Source organism: Carassius gibelio, chromosome B4, assembly GCF_023724105.1.
Source record: "Carassius gibelio isolate Cgi1373 ecotype wild population from Czech Republic chromosome B4, carGib1.2-hapl.c, whole genome shotgun sequence".
NCBI lineage: Eukaryota > Metazoa > Chordata > Actinopteri > Cypriniformes > Cyprinidae > Carassius > Carassius gibelio.
The window spans coordinates 28,036,204-28,056,141 of record NC_068399.1 but is presented as its reverse complement, the minus strand read 5'-3'; the positions used below and the strand labels follow the sequence as shown (position 1 = coordinate 28,056,141).

At 34.4% G+C, this 19,938-nt stretch overlaps 1 protein-coding gene across 1 annotated transcript; it reads left to right on the top strand.

The window, feature by feature from the left end:
- Positions 1–4,344: 4,344 nt before the first annotated feature.
- LOC127956231 (paladin-like) lies at positions 4,345–18,768 on the top strand. Its single transcript, XM_052554038.1, has 17 exons — positions 4,345–4,555; positions 4,643–4,745; positions 6,379–6,558; positions 6,720–6,884; positions 7,920–8,080; positions 8,232–8,307; positions 10,526–10,683; positions 11,089–11,185; positions 11,255–11,359; positions 11,774–11,869; positions 11,951–12,085; positions 13,256–13,372; positions 13,463–13,642; positions 13,811–14,008; positions 14,897–15,037; positions 17,478–17,549; positions 18,526–18,768. Exons 1-17 carry the CDS (start codon positions 4,383–4,385, stop codon positions 18,751–18,753), a joined length of 2,385 nt encoding a protein of 794 aa, XP_052409998.1. The 5' UTR covers positions 4,345–4,382; the 3' UTR covers positions 18,754–18,768.
- Positions 18,769–19,938: the final 1,170 nt, after the last annotated feature.

The window sequence follows — 19,938 nt, the reverse complement described above, 5'->3', positions numbered from 1 at the left end:
GAAGTGGACTGGTATCTGGCTGCCTTAAAATGATATGTACCACAAATATGAACGATCTGGCATAATCTACTCTCCATCAGGTCATTTCAAACCAGAGTTTCTGTAGTTAACTAAAACTAAAACCATGTTTTACAAATGTATTTTAATTCAGCTAGTTTCTAAGGCAATATCTGTCATTTTCATATCTATATGTACAGTAAAGAACAAAATAAAATAAATAGAATAAAATAAAATAAAAATAAAAAGCAGTTTATGTATGTTAAAGCAGTTTCCACTGTGGTGGTACTTATTTTTTATTTGTAAAATTTTTTTTTTTTATATATATATATTTTTTAATGTACAGTTTAATTCCATTACCTTTTCCTCAATTCGTTTTTTTTTACTTGTATAATATTTTCTATTTTATTTTTATTAAAAAAAATTTTTTTTTACAAATTACATTTGTATTTTCATTTTAATTTTTGGATTTTTAGCTTATCACTTATATTATTTTTATAATTTTTATTCTTTATTTTATCTTTTTTTTAGCTTATCATTTATTTCTTTATTTTTTCACTTATATTATTTTAATAATTTTTATTCTTTATTCTTTATTTTATCTTATTTTTTTATTTATTTTTTTCATTTTATTTATTTTATTTCATTACATTCGTTTTTTCATTTTATTTTTGTGTTTTTAGCTTATTTTCTGTCATTTTTGTATTTTATATTTGTATATGTGTATATAAAAGAATAAACTGTGATGTATCATATTTCAGATTCCCAAAACCATATTCAAAGGATAGTGTAGAGAAGTGCTGCATTTCGTGGAGTTTAGACTAATCTTCAAATGATTTTCCAGCTGCGTTTATTTCACCATAATTACAGGGTTTGCTTCAGTCACATGTTCCCTTAAGATTTCATTTCACCCTCTTTTGGAAATTTGTTTTTTTTTTTTGTTTCAGAGAAGTTAGAGATATCCGAGCGTATGGAGACTTGAGCTTATTCACATTATTAATACTCGTTAAGGCTTATGATTTATTAATGTATTTTATGCTTTGCTGTTGAAATCAATCTCTATTATTTTTCAGCTTTTTTTTAACCGTCCAATCGAGTTAATCAAAACCCACCTTCCGTTTGGTCTGAATATCATTTTTCATGTTCTCAGAATAATCAGATAATGAACACACAAGGTTATTGTCTTTCACCACAGAGCATAAGTTCATCTTCCTCTGGTTTGTATGAAGTGTGTAGAGAGGTCTATGGAGCAAGTGTGTGTAAACTTCACCACAACAGCCACAGCTCATGTGTGTAACACATCACCAGCCAATAACATCATCTACAGAAGCTCAAACACACCTTTTACTGAGCAATGCGTCCAAGTGCTTTACTTGCCCCATACACTTCTGTTAGAATAAAGAATAGATACCTGTATTAAAATTAATATAAATAAACAGTAGCTACTGCAAAGAGCAACAAATCAAATCAGTATTATATTATAACAAAATAATGAATTTACAAAAAAATAATGACAAAATAACTACTTAAATTATTATATTTTTAGAGTATCCATCCATTAGATTTTTAAATTTCATTATTTTTATTTTATTTTTTATTTATTTGTATTTTCAATTTATTTTTATTTTTATTTTATTTTTTATTTATTTTTATTTTATTATAATATTATTTAATTTTTAGGCTTATTATTAAAGTTATTATTGCTTCCCGATGCCATAGAAGAACCTTTTTGTCAAAGTATAAAGCAATGAATAAATCTGGAACGAGCTATAAATGTGCCGTCCGATCTGTGATGTACATCTCTTAAGAATGAGGAGCGTTCTGCATCCTTCCTCTTCTTCGCCCGTTCGACCGCAGATGCTTCCTGCAGCTGCAGAGCACTTCCTGTCTGCGCTGAGACCCTTTTGTGCGAGCGTCCCATCGCCTGCCGAATCTCAATAGATGTTGAGGAGGGAAGGGGAATGCCCCTCTGTGCCCATCTGTGTGTGTCCTCAGTTTTCAGGGCCGTGGACACTGGGAGATTTTATTTTCCGTGTGAATGGGCCGCAGTAATTGGGTTTCCTGAGGGAATTCTGTCACTTGGAGAACCAGTGTTTTGTTTCCAGATTTGATTCCGCCCGGAGACTGTAGTGGTTATGTAGGAATTTATTTATTGTGTGGTTGAATTAAAAAAACAAAAAAATAATTTTGTGTCCATCCATCCAATTTTTTTTATATATTTGTTTATTGATTATAAGTTATTATTTAGTGATGTGTGTGTGTGTGTGTGTGTGTGTGTGTGTGTGTGTGTGTATATATATATATATATATATATATATATATATATATATATATATATATATATATATATATATATATATATATATATATATAAATTAATATTTTTTATACCTTATTTTATTTTTAGCTTTTACTTTTTAAGATTTAATTTTCATCCTGTATTTTATTTATTTTTATTTTTTTAATTGTTTTTATCCTATTTAGTTTTTATTTTATTTGTATTATTTTTGCTGTTGTTTTAGTTTTATAGCTTTTTATTTTTTATCATATTTTATTTTAATTTATTATTATATTAAGTATTTTTTTATTTTTGTATCCTATTGTTTTTATTTTTGCTTTTTAATTTTTATTTAATTGTGTAATATTTCTTTTTTTATTATTTATTTTTAAATTATTATTATATTTTATTTTATATATATATATATATATATATATATATATATATATATATATATATATATATATATATATATATAGTGATTTTATATATATATATTAAAACATTTTAACACTTCATGATAATATTTACATGTTTGGCTCAAACAGTTTTTCTCGTGTCTCCTCTCACACTCGACTAATGAGCCCATGCTACTTTGAAATGTTTCAAACACTAGAAATGATGTAGTTGAACTCAATGATTGCAGGTTTGTGCAGACCCAGATACTGAGAAGTGACTAAAATGCCCTTAAAGATGACATTTAAGCCCTGCTTCCCCAACAGAACCGGAGGTAAACACGTGTCAGTGTGAAGGCGAGGAGTGTGTCTGCGGTGCCTGTAAACAGACACGGGGTCGTGACGGCTTGTTTTTCAGAGAGGATGTTTGTGAGCGATCGTCTGGCGACCCGTGGGTGGGTTTTCAGGCCAGACGTTCATCTGAGACGCATTTCTGCGGGTTGTGCTCTGAAGATTTCACCTTAAATTTGCCCCACTTTCATAAGAGCTTCATCCGGCGAACGAAAAACAAGCCACTGTACAGAATGAGATTATTCAGCGTGACATTAATTTAGTGTAGTGCAGGAATCACTCGTGATCTGGATAGGAAACAGGGCTTTTTATGGACCCCAAATGACATTCTGATCTGCGTGTGTGTGTGTGTGTGTGTGTGTGTTTCTTACCCAGTGGGCATTTACTGTGTATGTTTTATGTTTTCTGAAAGAAGTCTCCCATGTTCACCAAAGCTGCATTTATTTGATGATAAATCCTGTAGAAATTGTGAAATATTATTATGATTTAAAATAACCATTTTCTGTGTGAATCTGTGTTAAAGTGTAATTTATTTCTGTGATGCTCCGCTGTATTTTCAGCATCATTCCTCCAGTCTTCAGTGTCACATGATCTTCAGAAATCATGAAAATATGATGATTTGACAATCGTTTCCTATTTTTATATGTTTTTCTGAAAAAAATATGTTTATTATTGTTATTTATGTTTTTATTAACGGTTTATAATTGAGATTACACTGATTTCCTTCTGGACACAGACATAAACAAGTCCCTCGTGTTCATTCAGGATTCAGTGAGGATAAATCCTTTTGGTTCCATCCCAGAAGATTCAGAGCCTAGTTTCAGGAGTGTAAAAATGACTTCAGAAAGCCAGCAGCTTCATTATATTACTTACACACAGAGATTGATTGCTCTTTTAGTAAAATCTGTTGACTTTAGCAATCTCCGTTGCATTATGTGTCAATTGTGACCATTCAAAAAAATGAGGAAGAAACACTTTTTGAACTTTTTTGGAAGTTTGCATTCCTATAACTCCAGAAGCTTTAAAGATATCGTAAAATCGTTTTATATTTGAGTCCTTAACCAATTTGTCTTTTAGTATCTTAATTCTTGAGGCCCTATACGCTTCCGTTCTAGAGATATCAAGATCTCATTATGGCTCCAGGAGTAATGTACACATGTGGGTCACTTTGTTTACAGCTGATACTTACTGTATTTAATGTGAAATGTCAAAAGAATAAATAATGCTGAAATTGGAAATGTAGCGTAACTTCCTCCATCAGAACAACTGCATTGAATATACATGTCTAAAGTGCTCAAAATACACTGGTGTGTGTGTGTGTGTGTGTGTGTGTGTGTTTGATTGACAGCTGCTGGAGGAGTATGGGTACGACTGCCAGCGCTGCTCCCCAGCCCACGCTGCATGAGAGTTTCCACGGCAACGGGATGACGGACAGCAGGCGGTCGGCGAGCTCCGCCTCCTTCCAGGCGCTCAGCATCCACAACAACAAGGCCAAGTCCATCATCACTAATAAAGTGGCTCCTGTGGTCATCACGTACGTCCGGATCTGTCCTGAGACGCCTGCAGTCACCGATCGTTCTCCTGATTGAGTCTCTGTGTGTGTGTGTGTGTGTGTGTGCAGGTATAACTGCAGACAGGAGTTTCAGATCCACGATGATGTCCTCCGTACAAACTATAAAGTTGGGAGGATCTCGGACAACATGCCTGAGCACCATCTGGTCCAGGTGAGGGCCGATCTCATGAAAACAGGTTGCATTTCCGGTGTGTTTGTGGCTGAATGCGAGGGTGGTAAACGTGTCTCTCTCATTAATCACTGCCCCGCTGCTCGCTGCTCTTTAGTCTTCGCAGACGTTTGCACCTTTCTCCGAAGGCTTTGAAGCTCCTCACGTCCTGCCGGCCGCTGAAGACGTGCGCTCGTTCCCTTTGTTTGCTCGTTAGTTTCTGTTTGCTGACGAGTCAATGGCGAGTTTCGCTGCGAATCAACAGAGCGTCCGCTTGTCAAACACTCGTCCTTCTCCAGAGATTATCTGATGTTCTTCTGGAGCTGAATGCTCAGGGTTTCTACTTCCCAGAGTAATAATTCGGCTTTTAGCAGATCGTTTTATTAAGGCTGGGGTTACTGCATGTGTGGCATGTTGGGAAGGACTTTGAAAATCTGTATTGAACTTTTTTTTGTAATGAAAGCTTCTTCCTCTTGCCTGTTTGTGACATCATCAGTGCTACTTTAGTTCTACTTAAGTAATATTTTATTTACATTTTTTAAGATTTTTTTTTTTTTTTTTTTTAGCTTTGGTCATTTTTATTATTTGTTTTATATTATTGTTTTAGTTTAATTAAATTATAATATAGTTTTTTTTATTTTAGTGCTAAAACTTTAACCAAAAATTTTAACAAAAACAGATTATACAAATAAAAAGTTATTTCAATTATGAATAAAAACTAAAAATACTAAACTGTAATAAATGTGAATGTTTTGATAATGACAGCTTCTGTCATTTGTATTTATTTTTTTACATTTCCATTTAGGTTTAATAAAATATATATGTAAAAAAAAAAATATGTAAAAAAAAAAAAAAAAAAAAATATATATATATATATATATATATATATAAAAATCAGTGCCAAAACTTTAGCCAAAAATATAAAAAAATATATTAAATATATGAAAAAAAATATTATAATTATGTATAAAAATACTAAAATAACTGTATTTTTAATTTGAGTTTGTTTTTTAAATTAAGCATTATAACAAATCCTATCACGGTGTATATTTTCAGATCTTTATAGGCAAATTAAAGAAAAAATAAATAATAAAATAATAAATAATAACTTTCTATTACAATAATGAGAATCAGGAGGGTCATTCATTTTTAGTACCAAAAAGTACAGCTTCGTTATCTTCGTTTTAATTTCTTGTTGTCAAAAAAAAAGTCAGAATTGTGAGATATAAACTAAAAAAGGTTGTGAGACGAAAGTCATAATGCGAGGAAAAAGTCTAAATTGTGAGATATAAACATTAACTTTTTTTTTTTTAATAACTGCAATAGTTTTTTGTTTTTTTTGCAATTCTGAGAAAAAAGTGAAAAAAGAATTGTGATTTAAAAAAACTTGGATTTTTTTTTTTTTTTTTTTTGTGTGTGTGCAAAAACTGCAATACATTTTTTTTTTTTTGGCAAATCTGAGAAAAAGGTGTCAGAGACCAAAAGAAAAAAACTTTTTTTTTTTTTATGCAATGGATATACCAGGCTTTCATAAACATTTCTTTGCAAAACAGTTCAATAAAAAAAACCACATTTGATTTAAAAGCAAAAGCTGCATTATCAGAGCGGCTTGTGTTCACGCTGATGTTCTCCTCAGGGATCCTTCTTCATGGTGCAGGACGTGTTCAGTAAAGCAGACGTCCTCAGCACCAGCTCCTCGTACGGAGCGCCCAACTTCCGCCGGAGCAAAGGCAGCTTCCCGCTGTACGGCATGGGCCAGCCCAGCCTGGGTGGCTTCAAACAGGTCCTCCAGAGACTGCAGGGCGAAGGCCATCAGGTCAGTGCTCTGGAGAAAGCCCTGTGCAAATAATGATGAGGTGTTTGTCTAAACCTGCTGTTGATTCCTGCGGAGCTGATTAAACTGTTTGAGGAGTTTAAATAACGAGTTACTAAACAGAGGTTTGATTCGGCTGATTTACATGCGTTTGCTCTCAAAAGGAGGTGATTTTCTTCTGTCTGCGTGAGGAGCCGGTGGTGTTCCTGCGTTCGGACGGAGACTTTCTCCCCTACACTCCCAGGAGGAAGGAGAACCTTCATGAGAACCTGCACGATCTCGGACGCCAGGCGTGCTCGGAGAACCTGGAGCTCACCATCAGACGAGAGGTCAGAGAGCAATGAGGTTCCGGGTCAATGATGTCACAGTCACTTCCTTTATTTGGAAAACATTTACCTGAATGAACATTTGAACTTCTGAAAATTATTTTGATTTGATATGATTTTTCTGAGATCAGAAAAATATGGTTTACTTTAATATCTATTTATTTATTTATTTATTGCACAAGTCATACATAACTTCATTCATTCATTCATTACGTGCATCAACGAGAAAAAAAAAAAAACGGAACAGGAAGAAGAAAATCTTAAGGTACCGGTCACTTAGAATAGAATATGTTTTAATATAATGTAATTATTTTGTTATAATAATAATAATAATAATAATAATAATGATATTTAATATTAATAATAATTTTGTTTTCTGATCTTAGCATTAATTCTAATAATAATGCATCAATACAAGTATAAAAAAAATTTGATTAGAAAATAATAATAGTAATTGTAATAATAACATTTTCAGATTTTAGGATTTATTATACTTGTATTATTAATATTCTAATTATTTAAGCATTGAAGCATACTATATAATAATTATAATAATGTTTTCTGATCTATGGATTAATAATACTGATATAAATGTATTATTATTATTATTATTATTTGAGCAGTGAATTATATTCGTATAATAATAATAATAATTATAATAAGAGTACATAAAAATATTTTCTTATCTCAGGATTAACTATATAATTTTTATTCATTCATTATATTTTTTCATGATTATAATATGATAGTTTTTTTTATATTAATATAAAATATTTTTAGAAAAATCTAAGTTTAGGCAAAACAACAGAAAGGCGTTGTGTTGTTTTTAGGTATAAGAACATAAAACGGGACATCTAAATAAAAAATGATATAAACTATATTATGACAGTTACATTTATAAGCACTTTGCACATTTAAAAAAATAAATAAATAAATAAAATAAATAATTTTCCCCCTTTTTTATCAGTCATTGACCCAACTGCATGTGCTTGACCGTCAACTTCCTGTTCAGGACAAACTGGGCTCTTGTGTTTTCAGCTTCACGACTTCGCCAAACTCAATAACAACGTGTTTTACGTCTACAACGACATCGAGCATTTTAAAGGAGAGCCCCAGAAGATCTGCATCAGCGGTGAAGAAGACATGCACGTCACCGAGGAGGTGTACAAGCGTCCGCGCTTCACCATGCCCTCGTACAGGTGCACAGGAGCGCCGCATGCATGCTGTCTTCATCTCTGCAGCCGGGCTAAGTGTGTGTGTGTGTGTGTGTGTGTGTGTGTGTGTGTGTGTGTGTGTGTGTGTGTGTGTGTGTGTGTGTGTGTGTGTGTGTGTGTGTGTGTGTGTGTGCAGGTATTACCGTCTGCCGCTGCCCACGGAGCGAGCGCCGCTCGAGGAACAGTTCGATGCCTTCGTCAACGCTCTCCGGGTAAGAGAAGATTCTCCTGAAGCCCCCGACGTGACCTTCATGACCTTTATGATATAATTCAACATGAGACTGAAAAAGTGTTTCCTTGTAAAACGTACTCAATCTTTTTACTTTTGAAACGTCTTTGTTTTACATTCTTCTTCTAGACATTATTAGAGACTTAATATTGAAATTTAAACTAAATTTAAATACTTTATATAATTGCTGAAATGTATTTTTGTTTTCTTTTTAGTTAATTTGTATTTATTTCTGACTTAAAAATTTTAAGTCTTAAGTTTTTTTAGGTTAGTATTTAAAAAAAATGTTTGTAAAGTTTTTATTTACATTAAACAAACATGTTTATAAACATGTAATAAACATGTATAATTGCATGCAACTAACCGTATATACTACGTTTTTAATTAATATTACTATATATATATATATATATAATACGACTGTAACAAGGCCACATTAAAATAGTGTAACCAAAAATTAACATTTATTTTAATATTAATCAATATGTAATTCAACTTTATAAGTATTCACTCAGTCCATAATATTATAATTATTATACACTAAATTAATTATAATAATTATTAAAGCAGTGAATTATACTATTTAATAAAAATAACAATAAACAGTTTAAAAACAGAAATGTTGCAGCATTCATTATTATAAATAAACATTTTTGTATAATGACAATTATTGTTTTTAAAGGTTTTCTGATCATAGTATTGTATTATAAAGCCTATATTATTATATTTAATAATAATTATTATTATTATTATTATTATTTTATTGTTGTTGTTGTTGTTGTTGTTGTTGTTGTTGTTGTTGTTGTTGTTATTATTATTATTATTATTATTATTATTATTATTTAATTTTATAATTAATTAATCAAGCTGATCAGGCACTTTTTTAGCCCATAAAAAATGTATCAGCCTTCATTCATTCATTCATTCATATATTTATTAATTCATTGGATTTCTGCTTGTCTGACCTGTGTCTGTCACTAGTTTACCATGGTAAAGTGTGTCAGTGTGGTGCTTTTTTTGTCTGTTTTGTCCCTCTGTCTCAGTTTGTGTTTGCATCAATCCTTCGCTTGTCTTGTGTTTTCTGTTTCTCTGGTTTAAGAGACAGAAGCTGAAGCCACAGATTTGTCGAGTTTACGTTTAGAAAGCAAAGCAGGCTTCAGTAAACCAGAGGCTGACTGCAGAAATGAGAAGAAACCGCTTCATTTGCACAGGATCAGATTTTATGACATCCTTCATATTGCATGTGAAATGATGCATTCTGCTGCATATTCCCAAAAGGTTTTTAAAATGAGATGTTTTGCTGCAGTCCTCTAAACTCTGTCCTCTTGCTATTTAAAGCGTCCTGACAGACCGCAGGGCTTGAGCCGTTATTTTACGATTTACAGGAAGCAGCTTTATAAAAGAAAGAGGCCACTTCCTGTCTCGCTCCAGGGCTGCCATCACGCATCACGCAGAGACCAGATCTTATTTAATCACTTCACTGGAGATTCACACGTTTCTAAACTGAAACAGAAACTCTGTGTTTAGAGCATTTCCTAAGTAGAGGAATAGACCGCATAGATAGAAATAAAGCAATGGAAAACGATCAATCAGACACTTTTACGGTTTTAAGCTAAATTTAGGATTCTCTTTACCCAGTTGGGGTTAAAATATTTATTTTTAAGTTAATATTTTAACAAAACTTTCAAGTTGAATAATGGACAGATGACATGCAAATAAACCAATAAAATTATTTAATATATTATATAAAATATTTTTTTTTTCTTTTGTATATATATATATATATATATATATATATATATATATATATAAACTTAATTTAATATTTATTTTAAGTAGAAAAAACTTTTTTTATGGTTTTAGTTGACCAAAATAAAAAGTATTTTTTATTTTTATTTTTTATTTTTGTGATTTCACGAACCCTTACAGTTCTCTCATGAACCCCTCGAATTAGAAAAATTACGCTCGTAATTTCAAAGTGAAGGCTTATAATAAACTTTTAAGCACTTTTCTTTCTTTTTTTCCCTTGGACAAGCAGCCAATCACAGGCTTCAGAACACTTAGCCCCGCCTCCTCACTAAGATGAGAGCTTTAGTCTTCCTCACTTCGAGCTGCTCTGAGATTGCTCCTGACTTGCTCTTGAGCTAAGACTCCTACAGAGACTTTTTGAAGCTAAATGAGCTCTTCTCTGGTTCTGTCAGGAGAATCCGTCTCTGTCCTTGAGTCGTGACGCGTCGCGGTCTCTTCCCGCTCTGCTGTTCAGCTGTCAGGTGGGAGTCGGCCGAACGAATCTGGGAATGATCCTGGGATCTCTGGTGATGATGCACCTGACACGGGCGACCCAGGAGCCCTCAGCACCGTAAGACCCCGAACACATTTATTTGATCAAAAACACTGTAAAAATTGTGAAATAATATTAGATTGTAAAACAGCAGTTTTCTGTGTGTATCTAAGTTAAAGTGTAATTTATTTCTGTGATGCTCCGCTGTATTTTCAGCATCATTCCTCCAGTCTTCAGTGTCACATGATCTTCAGAAATCATGAAAATATGATGATTTACTGCTCAAGAAACATTTCTGATTATTATCAGTCTTGAACACAGTCGTGCTGTGCAATATTTCTGTGGAAAATCTGATACATTTTATTTTAAGGTTAAAAAATAACAACATATATTTTAATTAACTGCATGAATAAAAGCATTAATTTATTTTAAAAAGTTTTATAAATGTAGTTGTTTAAAGTGAATGATGTCTCATGTTCGTAGAGCCGAAGAGGATGTGACAGAGAAACCCAAAATGCAGTTCTGGGTTATTCAGACCCTCATCAGTAAGCTGCCTAAAGGTCAAGAGGTCATGGAAGAGGTTAGTATATATAACACACATATATAAACTCTCGGGATGAGGTGTTGAGCGTGTGCTGCTGTGTTTCAGGTGGACAGAGCCATCGATCTGTGCTCGGAGATGCACGACATCCGAGAGGCGATTTACGAGAACAAACAGAAGCTGGAGGGAATCGGCGAAGACTATCAGATCCAGGTGAGAATATCTGCAGGGAATCATGGGAAAGATGCATGTGTTTCTGTTTGCATTGTCTATAGAATTAAATAGTTTGTTTTTTTATTATTTTTTGTTGCATTTTACACTAATATGGAATTTGGGATTTTATTTATTTATTTTAAAATATATATTCTAAAATACTGAAAAAAATCTTTGCATCACAGAAATAAATTTGGAATTTTAATTTTAATTTTGAAAAAATATTTCACAATTTTTATTATACATTCGATCAAATAAATGCAAATAATTATTATTGTGTGCAGAACCAGCTGTAAATACAAACCCTGAGCAGATTAACGGCCTACAGCTGAACAGATTGTGAATAAAGTGTTTGTGTGTGTGTGTGTGTGTGTGTGTGTGTGTGTGTTTGTGTGTGTGTGTGTGTGTTTTCAGGGAAGCAGCACTAAAGATTACTTCCTCCATCGAACTCTACAGAGTCTGGAGCGATATTTCTACCTGATCGTCTTTAACGCTTACCTGCATGAACAGGTACAGTGTTTTCAAACCGCTGTTTTAAGAGTCGTTATTCATTTGTCAGTCATATTTATTATGTTTTCTCCTCTGTTCTAGTATCCGCTGGCGTTCGCCTGTAGTTTCAGCCAATGGATGTGCTCTCACGCCTGGATGTACCGCCTCCTCTCCTGCATGAACCAATCAGAGCTCAGAGCACCAGCGGACCTGCTCACGAAAGGAGCTCGAGTTCTGGTGAGAAACAACAATACCCGTCTGAAATTTTATTTTATTTTATTTTATTTTAATTAATTTTAATTAATTTTAATTTAATTTATTATTTGGTTTATTTTCAGTTATTGTATTTATTATTATTATTATTATTTTTTTATTTTATTTTTTTTAAACATAATATTCACATTTGGTAGTAGACAGTGAGTGTGAATTACTTTTACTGATTACCGAAAGCATTATATTGTAAAGAGCAGCATGAATCCTGATGATCTCAGCAGATTCACTGTATTTGATCTGGAAGTGTTTCTCCATTGAGATTAATATGGCTTCTCTCTGCCTTTCTCACTTAGCAACAGTTTCTAAAGAAAGTGTGACTTGTCAACAGATGTATCTTTCTAATCTGTGGCCTCGAGCTCTTTCTTTATCTCTGAATTGACTGATCTGAGGAAGTCGAGCTATGAATATCTTGCATGGCATTTTCACCGTCAGGGTTCAAAACAGACCTTGAAACATACAAAATATCTGTGAGGAGTGTTTTAATAGACTGTGAGTGTTATAACTCCTCTATGAATGGGTCGATTCATATAAAAAAATAATAATCTTTTTTTATATATAATTTTTTGTAATTTTTCATACTTTGCTATTTTTTTAAGAGGTTTTAAAAAATATCATGCTCCCCTCAAATATCAAGCTAAATATTTGTCATTATTTTTATTCTTAATATTTCATGAGTTTTGCCATTTTTCCTTAAATGTGACTCTTTTTTTTGAATACTGTTTAACTCCTTTTAACATTTATTTTTTTATTTTGTATTATTATTATCTAAGCAACTAGGTTGAATAGTCATGCTTAATAAAAATTAAATTAAATATTTAATTAGTATAATAATTATTATTAAGGAAAGGTGCTATAAAAAATAACTTTATTATTATATTTTATTTTTATTTTTTCTTTATTTTATTTCTCCTTTCCAAAACCCAAGGTTGTTTTACCAAGTTAGATGTGGAAAAATATTATCTATTGTAAAATAAATCGAAAATGAATCATTGGTACCCTTTTCGTCATCTCTTCATATTAAACTGAATAATCATTTTGACAATATTTACAAATATTATGCTAATATGACACATTTCTCTGACTGAATGAGCACGTACGATGGATTATTTCTAAAGCGGTGTGTTGTGTTTCCAGGTTGCAGATGAATATTTAGCGCCTGACGTTCTGAGCACCATTAAGCAGATGAAAGTGGCTAATTTCAGACGAGTGTCCAAGATGTCAATCTATGGGATGGCACAGCCCACATCTGAGGTAACTCTTCCCAGAAGCCCCTTCAGACTGACTCTGATGTCTCCTGATGGGGTTTATTAATACTCATCCACAGCATCGCTCACGTTTCAGGCGACCGGAGCCGTTCTGGAGTATCTGACGGATGAGAAGAGGAAGCACAGCAGTGTATTGTGGGTGAATTTGCAGGATGAGCTGGTTGTGGAGGGTAACGGCCAGATCTTCTGTCCCAGAGAGCCCACGCGTGTGGACCAGCACATATGTGTGCCCTCGTCCCAGACGCAGCAGATCGAGGTCAGACGTGGTCATGTGTTGTCTACTTCATTCAAGCAGCATTAATGATCTCTAACAGCTTCATTAAAGCAGGAAGCTGCTCGAGGATGTGTGTTTAGGGTACACTTTCAAACCTTCTAGACGTCTTTAATCTCCAGACAGTGAACTGTGTGTGTGTGTGTGACCTAGATGCTGGAAACGGCTCTGAAAGAGGAACTCGTGGGAAGTCAGAAATGGCTTGAAGTGACTCTGGAGCAGGAGAAGCAGATGAAGATGTTCAAGAGCTGTGTGACGGTGCAGGAGATCTTTAACCAGCACAAGAGTTCACACCAGGGCCTGCGGTACACACGGATACCCTTCCCAGAATGCTCTGCTCCGACTGAAGAGGTGAAACACACTTTAGCAGACCTGTGAAAGATCCTCTCATTCAGATGCAGTGATGAAGGCTGATGAGGGACACTTCTCCCTCTAGTGTTCATCAGAGTCACTGTCACTCAATATGTTACACTCACAAATGTCAACTCACCTTCATGTTATTCCATATGTTATATTCTCCTGTGAAAGAGATTTATAATCTCAGTATATAATCCTGGTTAAAGGTTAAATAAAATAAAAACTAACATTTATATTTCACACAAAAATATGTCCTCAACTAACCATCAGGTTATTCCTATTTTATTTTATTTTTTATTGATTTATTATTTTTTATTATAATTTTTTTCTCCCAATAATGTCATCAACTAACCCTCAAGTTATTTATTTTATATATAAAAAATATATATTTTGTTTTTTTGATTATCAAGCTCCGAAAGCGGTAAAAAAACACCATGAAAGTATCTTTAAGCAGTCTGTATCACACATGCACTATTTTAAAGTTATCTGAAGGCAATTCAATTCCTTATTCACCGATAAAGATTAAAATATGATTAAGATAAAATGAATAAGATGTTTCATCACTAGCATGAATAGCACATGAACAAGCTGTTCTCCGGCGATGACATGATGGTGGGTAAATACATTTATGGGTGAACTATTGCTGTAATAGACTGCAGTTCTGTTATTCTGAATGAAAACCTGGTTTTATTGTTGTTCAGCCAGACAGATTGTGTGTCATAGAGTCTTCTGAATGCTTTCATGAAAGTTATTTATCTTAGTCTGCTTTATCTCTCTCATTCTGTCACACTGATAATGACCTGCATGTGTGTCTGTCTACGTGTGTGTGTCTGTTTTTCTGTGTGTCTCTATCTCTCTCTTTCTCTCTGTGTGTGTGTTCAGGGTTTTGACAGGCTGCTGGAGGCGATGAAGTCTTGTCTCGCTGAAGACTCTCTCTCTGCGTTTGTCTTTAACTGCTCTAATGGTAAAGAACGGACGACCACAGCAATGGTGATCGCTGCGCTCACGCTCTGGCACTTCAACGTACGTCTCAATCACAACATACATGTTTTACAGCCAGATCGCGACACTGTAACACCGCACCGCACAGATGTTATACAGCCAGATCGCGACACTGTAACACTGCATCGTACAGATTTCATACAGCCAGATCGTGACACTGTAACACTGCATCGTACAGATGTTATACAGCCAGATCGCGACACTGTAACACTGCATCGTACAGATTTCATACAGCCAGATCGTGACACTGTAACACTGCATCGTACAGATGTTATACAGCCAGATCGCGACACTGTAACACCGCACCGTACAGATGTTTTACAGCCAGATCGCGACACTGTAACACTGCATCGTACAGATTTCATACAGCCAGATCGTGACACTGTAACACTGCATCATACAGATGTTATACAGCCAGATCGCGACACTGTAACACCGCACCGTACAGATGTTTTACAGCCAGATCGCGACACTGTAACACTGCATCGTACAGATTTCATACAGCCAGATCGTGACACTGTAACACTGCATCGTACAGATGTTATACAGCCAGATCGCGACACTGTAACACCGCACCGTACAGATGTTTTACAGCCAGATCGCGACACTGTAACACTGCATCGTACAGATTTCATACAGCCAGATCGTGACACTGTAACACTGCATCGTACAGATGTTATACAGCCAGATCGCGACACTGTAACACTGCATCGTACAGATTTCATACAGCCAGATCGTGACACTGTAACACTGCATCGTACAGATGTTATACAGCCAGATCGCGACACTGTAACACTGCACCGCACAGATGTTATACAGCCAGATCGTGACACTGTAACACCGCACCATACAGATGTTATACAGCCAGTTCGTGACACTGTAACACTGCACCGTACAGATGTTATACAGCCAGATCGCGACACTGTAACACTGCATCGTACAGATTTCATACAGCCAGATCGTGACACTGTAACTCTGCATCGTACAGATGTTATACAGCCAGATCGCGACACTGTAACACCGCACCGTACAGATGTTTTACAGCCAGATCGCGACACTGTAACACTGCACCGTACAGATGTTATACAGCCAGATCGCGACACTGTAACACCGCACCGTACAGATGTTTTACAGCCAGATCGCGACACTGTAACACTGCACCGTACAGATGTTATACAGCCAGATCGCGACACTGTAACACTGCACCGTACAGATGTCATACAGCCAGATCGCGACACTGTAACACTGCACCGTACAGATGTTTTACAGCCAGATCGCGACACTGTAACACTGCACCGTACAGATGTTTTACAGCCAGATCGCGACACTGTAACACTGCACCGTACAGATGTTATACACCAGATCGCGACACTGTAACATCGCACCGTACAGATGTTATACAGCCAGATCGCGACACTGTAACATCGCACCGTACAGATGTTATACAGCCAGATCGCGACACTGTAACACTGCACCGTACAGATGTTATACAGCCAGATCGTGACACTGTAACACTGCACCGTACAGATGTTTTACAGCCAGATCGCGACACTGTAACACTGCACCGTACAGATGTTATACACCAGATCGCGACACTGTAACATCGCACCGTACAGATGTTATACAGCCAGATCGCGACACTGTAACACCGCACCGTACAGATGTTATACAGCCAGATCGCGACACTGTAACACTGCACCGTACAGATGTTATACAGCCAGATCGCGACACTGTAACACTGCATCGTACAGATGTCATACAGCCAGATCGCGACACTGTAACACCGCACCGTACAGATGTTTTACAGCCAGATCGCGACACTGTAACACCGCACCGTACAGATGTTATACAGCCAGATCGCGACACTGTAACACCGCACCGTACAGATGTTTTACAGCCAGATCGCGACACTGTAACACCGCACCGTACAGATGTTATACAGCCAGATCGCGACACTGTAACACTGCACCGTACAGATGATATACAGCCAGATTGCGACACTGTAACACTGCACCGTACAGATGTCATACAGCCAGATCGCGACACTGTAACATCGACCCGTATAGATGTTATACAGCCAGATCGCGACACTGTAACACTGCACCGTACAGATGTCATACACCCAGATCGCGACACTGTAACACTGCACCGTACAGATGTCATACAGCAAGATCGCGACACTGTAACACTGCACCATACAGATGTTATACAGCCAGATCACGTCATAATTATTTTAATTGAATTTATCATTTTATATAACTTTCTCTAGTGCTCTCAGACTTTTGAACCTCGCTGTATTTAATGCAGAAATTATGATACATTTCTTAATCGGTGGATGCTTGATTATTTAGGTGCATGCTTGCATGGTAAGAAATTATCATATTTATGTGTTATAACTTAAACTGTGTATTCTTTGACTTATTTATGTAACATTGTATGTAAGATGTTTTTTGTTTGACAGGGTTTTCCAGAGTCTTGCGAGGATGAAATCGTAAGCGTTCCTGATGCCAAATACACAAAGGGCGAGTTTGAGGTGATGCTCTTTTGCATTATTTCCTTTTCTTTTAATATAACCTGCATTTTTTTATGTTTAGTTAGATGGCGAATACTGAAAATATCTATATCGTTTATAAACAAGACATACAGTTTTCACAATATATGCTCTGTTATATTTATATTAAATATTTAAATAATTATATAAATAATTTATTATTTTTAAATATTTATTTTATATTTCAATGTTTAATTAAATATTTGATAATAGCTTTATAAAAATGTTATTATTTTATTATAATAATTGTATTATACTTTTGTTATTATTATTTTTTTATTTCTGCTCATGTTTTAATTAACTGACTCAAGGATCATGTTTCATCATCATTTTTGTACTTCATTTATGATACAATTATATAGTAATAATTAAATTAATACTAGCATTTTAATATGAACATTTTTGCTATAATATTTTAAATAGACTCTTATTATAATTTTATTGTTATTATTATTATTATTATTAATCTCCTGTTTTAATTGACTGATTTAAGCATAATCATATATTCAATTTTCTTTATTATACAAATTGATATTTATAATTAAAGAATTCTTTAATATACATAAACATTTGTGTGTATATATATATATATATATATATATATATATATATATATAGTGTGTGTGTGTGAGAGAGAGAGATCTGTGTGTGTGTGTGTGTGTATCATATCAGGACACAACTCTGTATAATGACATGGGTATGACACAGGTATTACAAGGAGAGGGTGACTTATGAGGACATAATCCATGTCCCCATTGTTCAAAACGCTTATAAATCATACAGAATGAGTTTTTTTGAGAAAGTAAAAATGCACAAAGTTTCCTGTGAGGGTTAGGGTTAGGTGTAGGGTTGGTGAAGGGACATAGAATATACAGTTTGTACAGAATAAAAACCATTACACCTATGGGATGAACACACTTTACACAAAAACAAACGTGTGTGTGTGTGTGTGTTGTAGGTGGTGATGAAGCTGGTGCGCTTGCTCCCTGACGGTCACCGGATGAAGCGGGAGGTGGATCTGGCGTTAGACTCGGTCAGTGAGACCATGACGCCGCTGCACTATCACCTGCGAGAGATCATCATCAGCACCTACAGACAGGTAGGGGGCGCTCTGTCATCTCATCTACTGACAGAACATATGTACTGCCTGATGCTAGCTTTCTTAAAACCGCCAGCTTTAATCTGATTGGCTGGTTCACAGATGGATACTGTGACAGTGTGTCAATAGCTGAAAATAGTTGCTGGAAGTTTGTGAGGTTCATGCCATCAAATAATTTTAATCAGTTTTTTTAAATATTTTTTTTCCATTAATTATTTTCTAATATTTTTTTTTTTTAAATATTTGTATTAATTGGATTTAAATTAAAAAAATATATTATTATAGCTATATATTGTATTTGTTTTTTTTCCTAATATTTATGTAAAATAGTTTTTTTTAAAATGAAACATTTTAATTTCTAAATATGTTCTTTAAATTGTATTTTTTATTTTCCATTAATTATTTTCTAATATTTATATTTAAAATAGTATTATTTATTTAATTTTAAATGAAAACAAAATAATTTTTTATTTTATTATTTTTATTTTATTCTAAATGTATTGTATTCGGTGTTTATATCATATATTGATTTCTATAAAATAGTTTTATTTATTTTTTAATTATTATAAGCATGTTATTGAAATAGTTTTTCTGGATGCGTTGGATCATGCTGAAGTGTTTTATCATCCTTATTCTTGTCTTCTCCGAGTGTCCTGTAGATGGCAGCACGTCTCCTCCAGAGAAATGCTCTCTCATTAGGTTTACACAATTATAATCAGATGTTAATCAACTTCAGCCTGTTTTCATACAAGCAGCACAAATGTCAAGTGTCTCCTTGATTTCATTAGAAGGATTCTTGGAAAACCCCTCTAATGTTTGAGCCAAACTTTTCCTCATGCATTAAGATCTGCAGTGCTCTTCTGCTGGTGCTGTGATTTGTAATTAAAATGATCACAGGATGGTTTTGTGTACAGATGACCATCTGATGCACACTAAACTGCACAATAATGCTCGTGTTTACTAGTTCACCAGCTGCTCTGAGGGAGATCTAGTTGTTTTGTGATGTTCTTTGAGAATTCTTCCATAGTAAGTTACAAAAAACTCTATGGAAGTCAATGGCTACCGGCAGCTGCTTGGTCAACAGCATTCTTCAAAATATCTTCTTTTGTGTTGAACCGAAGCAAGAAATTCATACAGTTTGGGAATGACTTGAGGGTGAGGAAATGATGGCAAAATGTGGGTGAACTAACTATATGGTTTTATATTAATTACCGTATTTTCTGTAATAGGTGTCATTTTTTTAAATAATCTTAAACGTGCTGTGATTTAACA

Coding starts and splice junctions, on each gene's coding strand:
- LOC127956231 (XM_052554038.1), top strand. CDS start 4,383: ATGGGTACGACTGCCAGCGCTGCTCCCCAGCCCACGCTGCATGAGAGT. Junction 10,684..11,088: donor ACCCAGGAGCCCTCAGCACC/GTAAGACCCCGA, acceptor TCATGTTCGTAG/AGCCGAAGAGGATGTGACAG. Junction 12,086..13,255: donor CGAAAGGAGCTCGAGTTCTG/GTGAGAAACAAC, acceptor TTGTGTTTCCAG/GTTGCAGATGAATATTTAGC.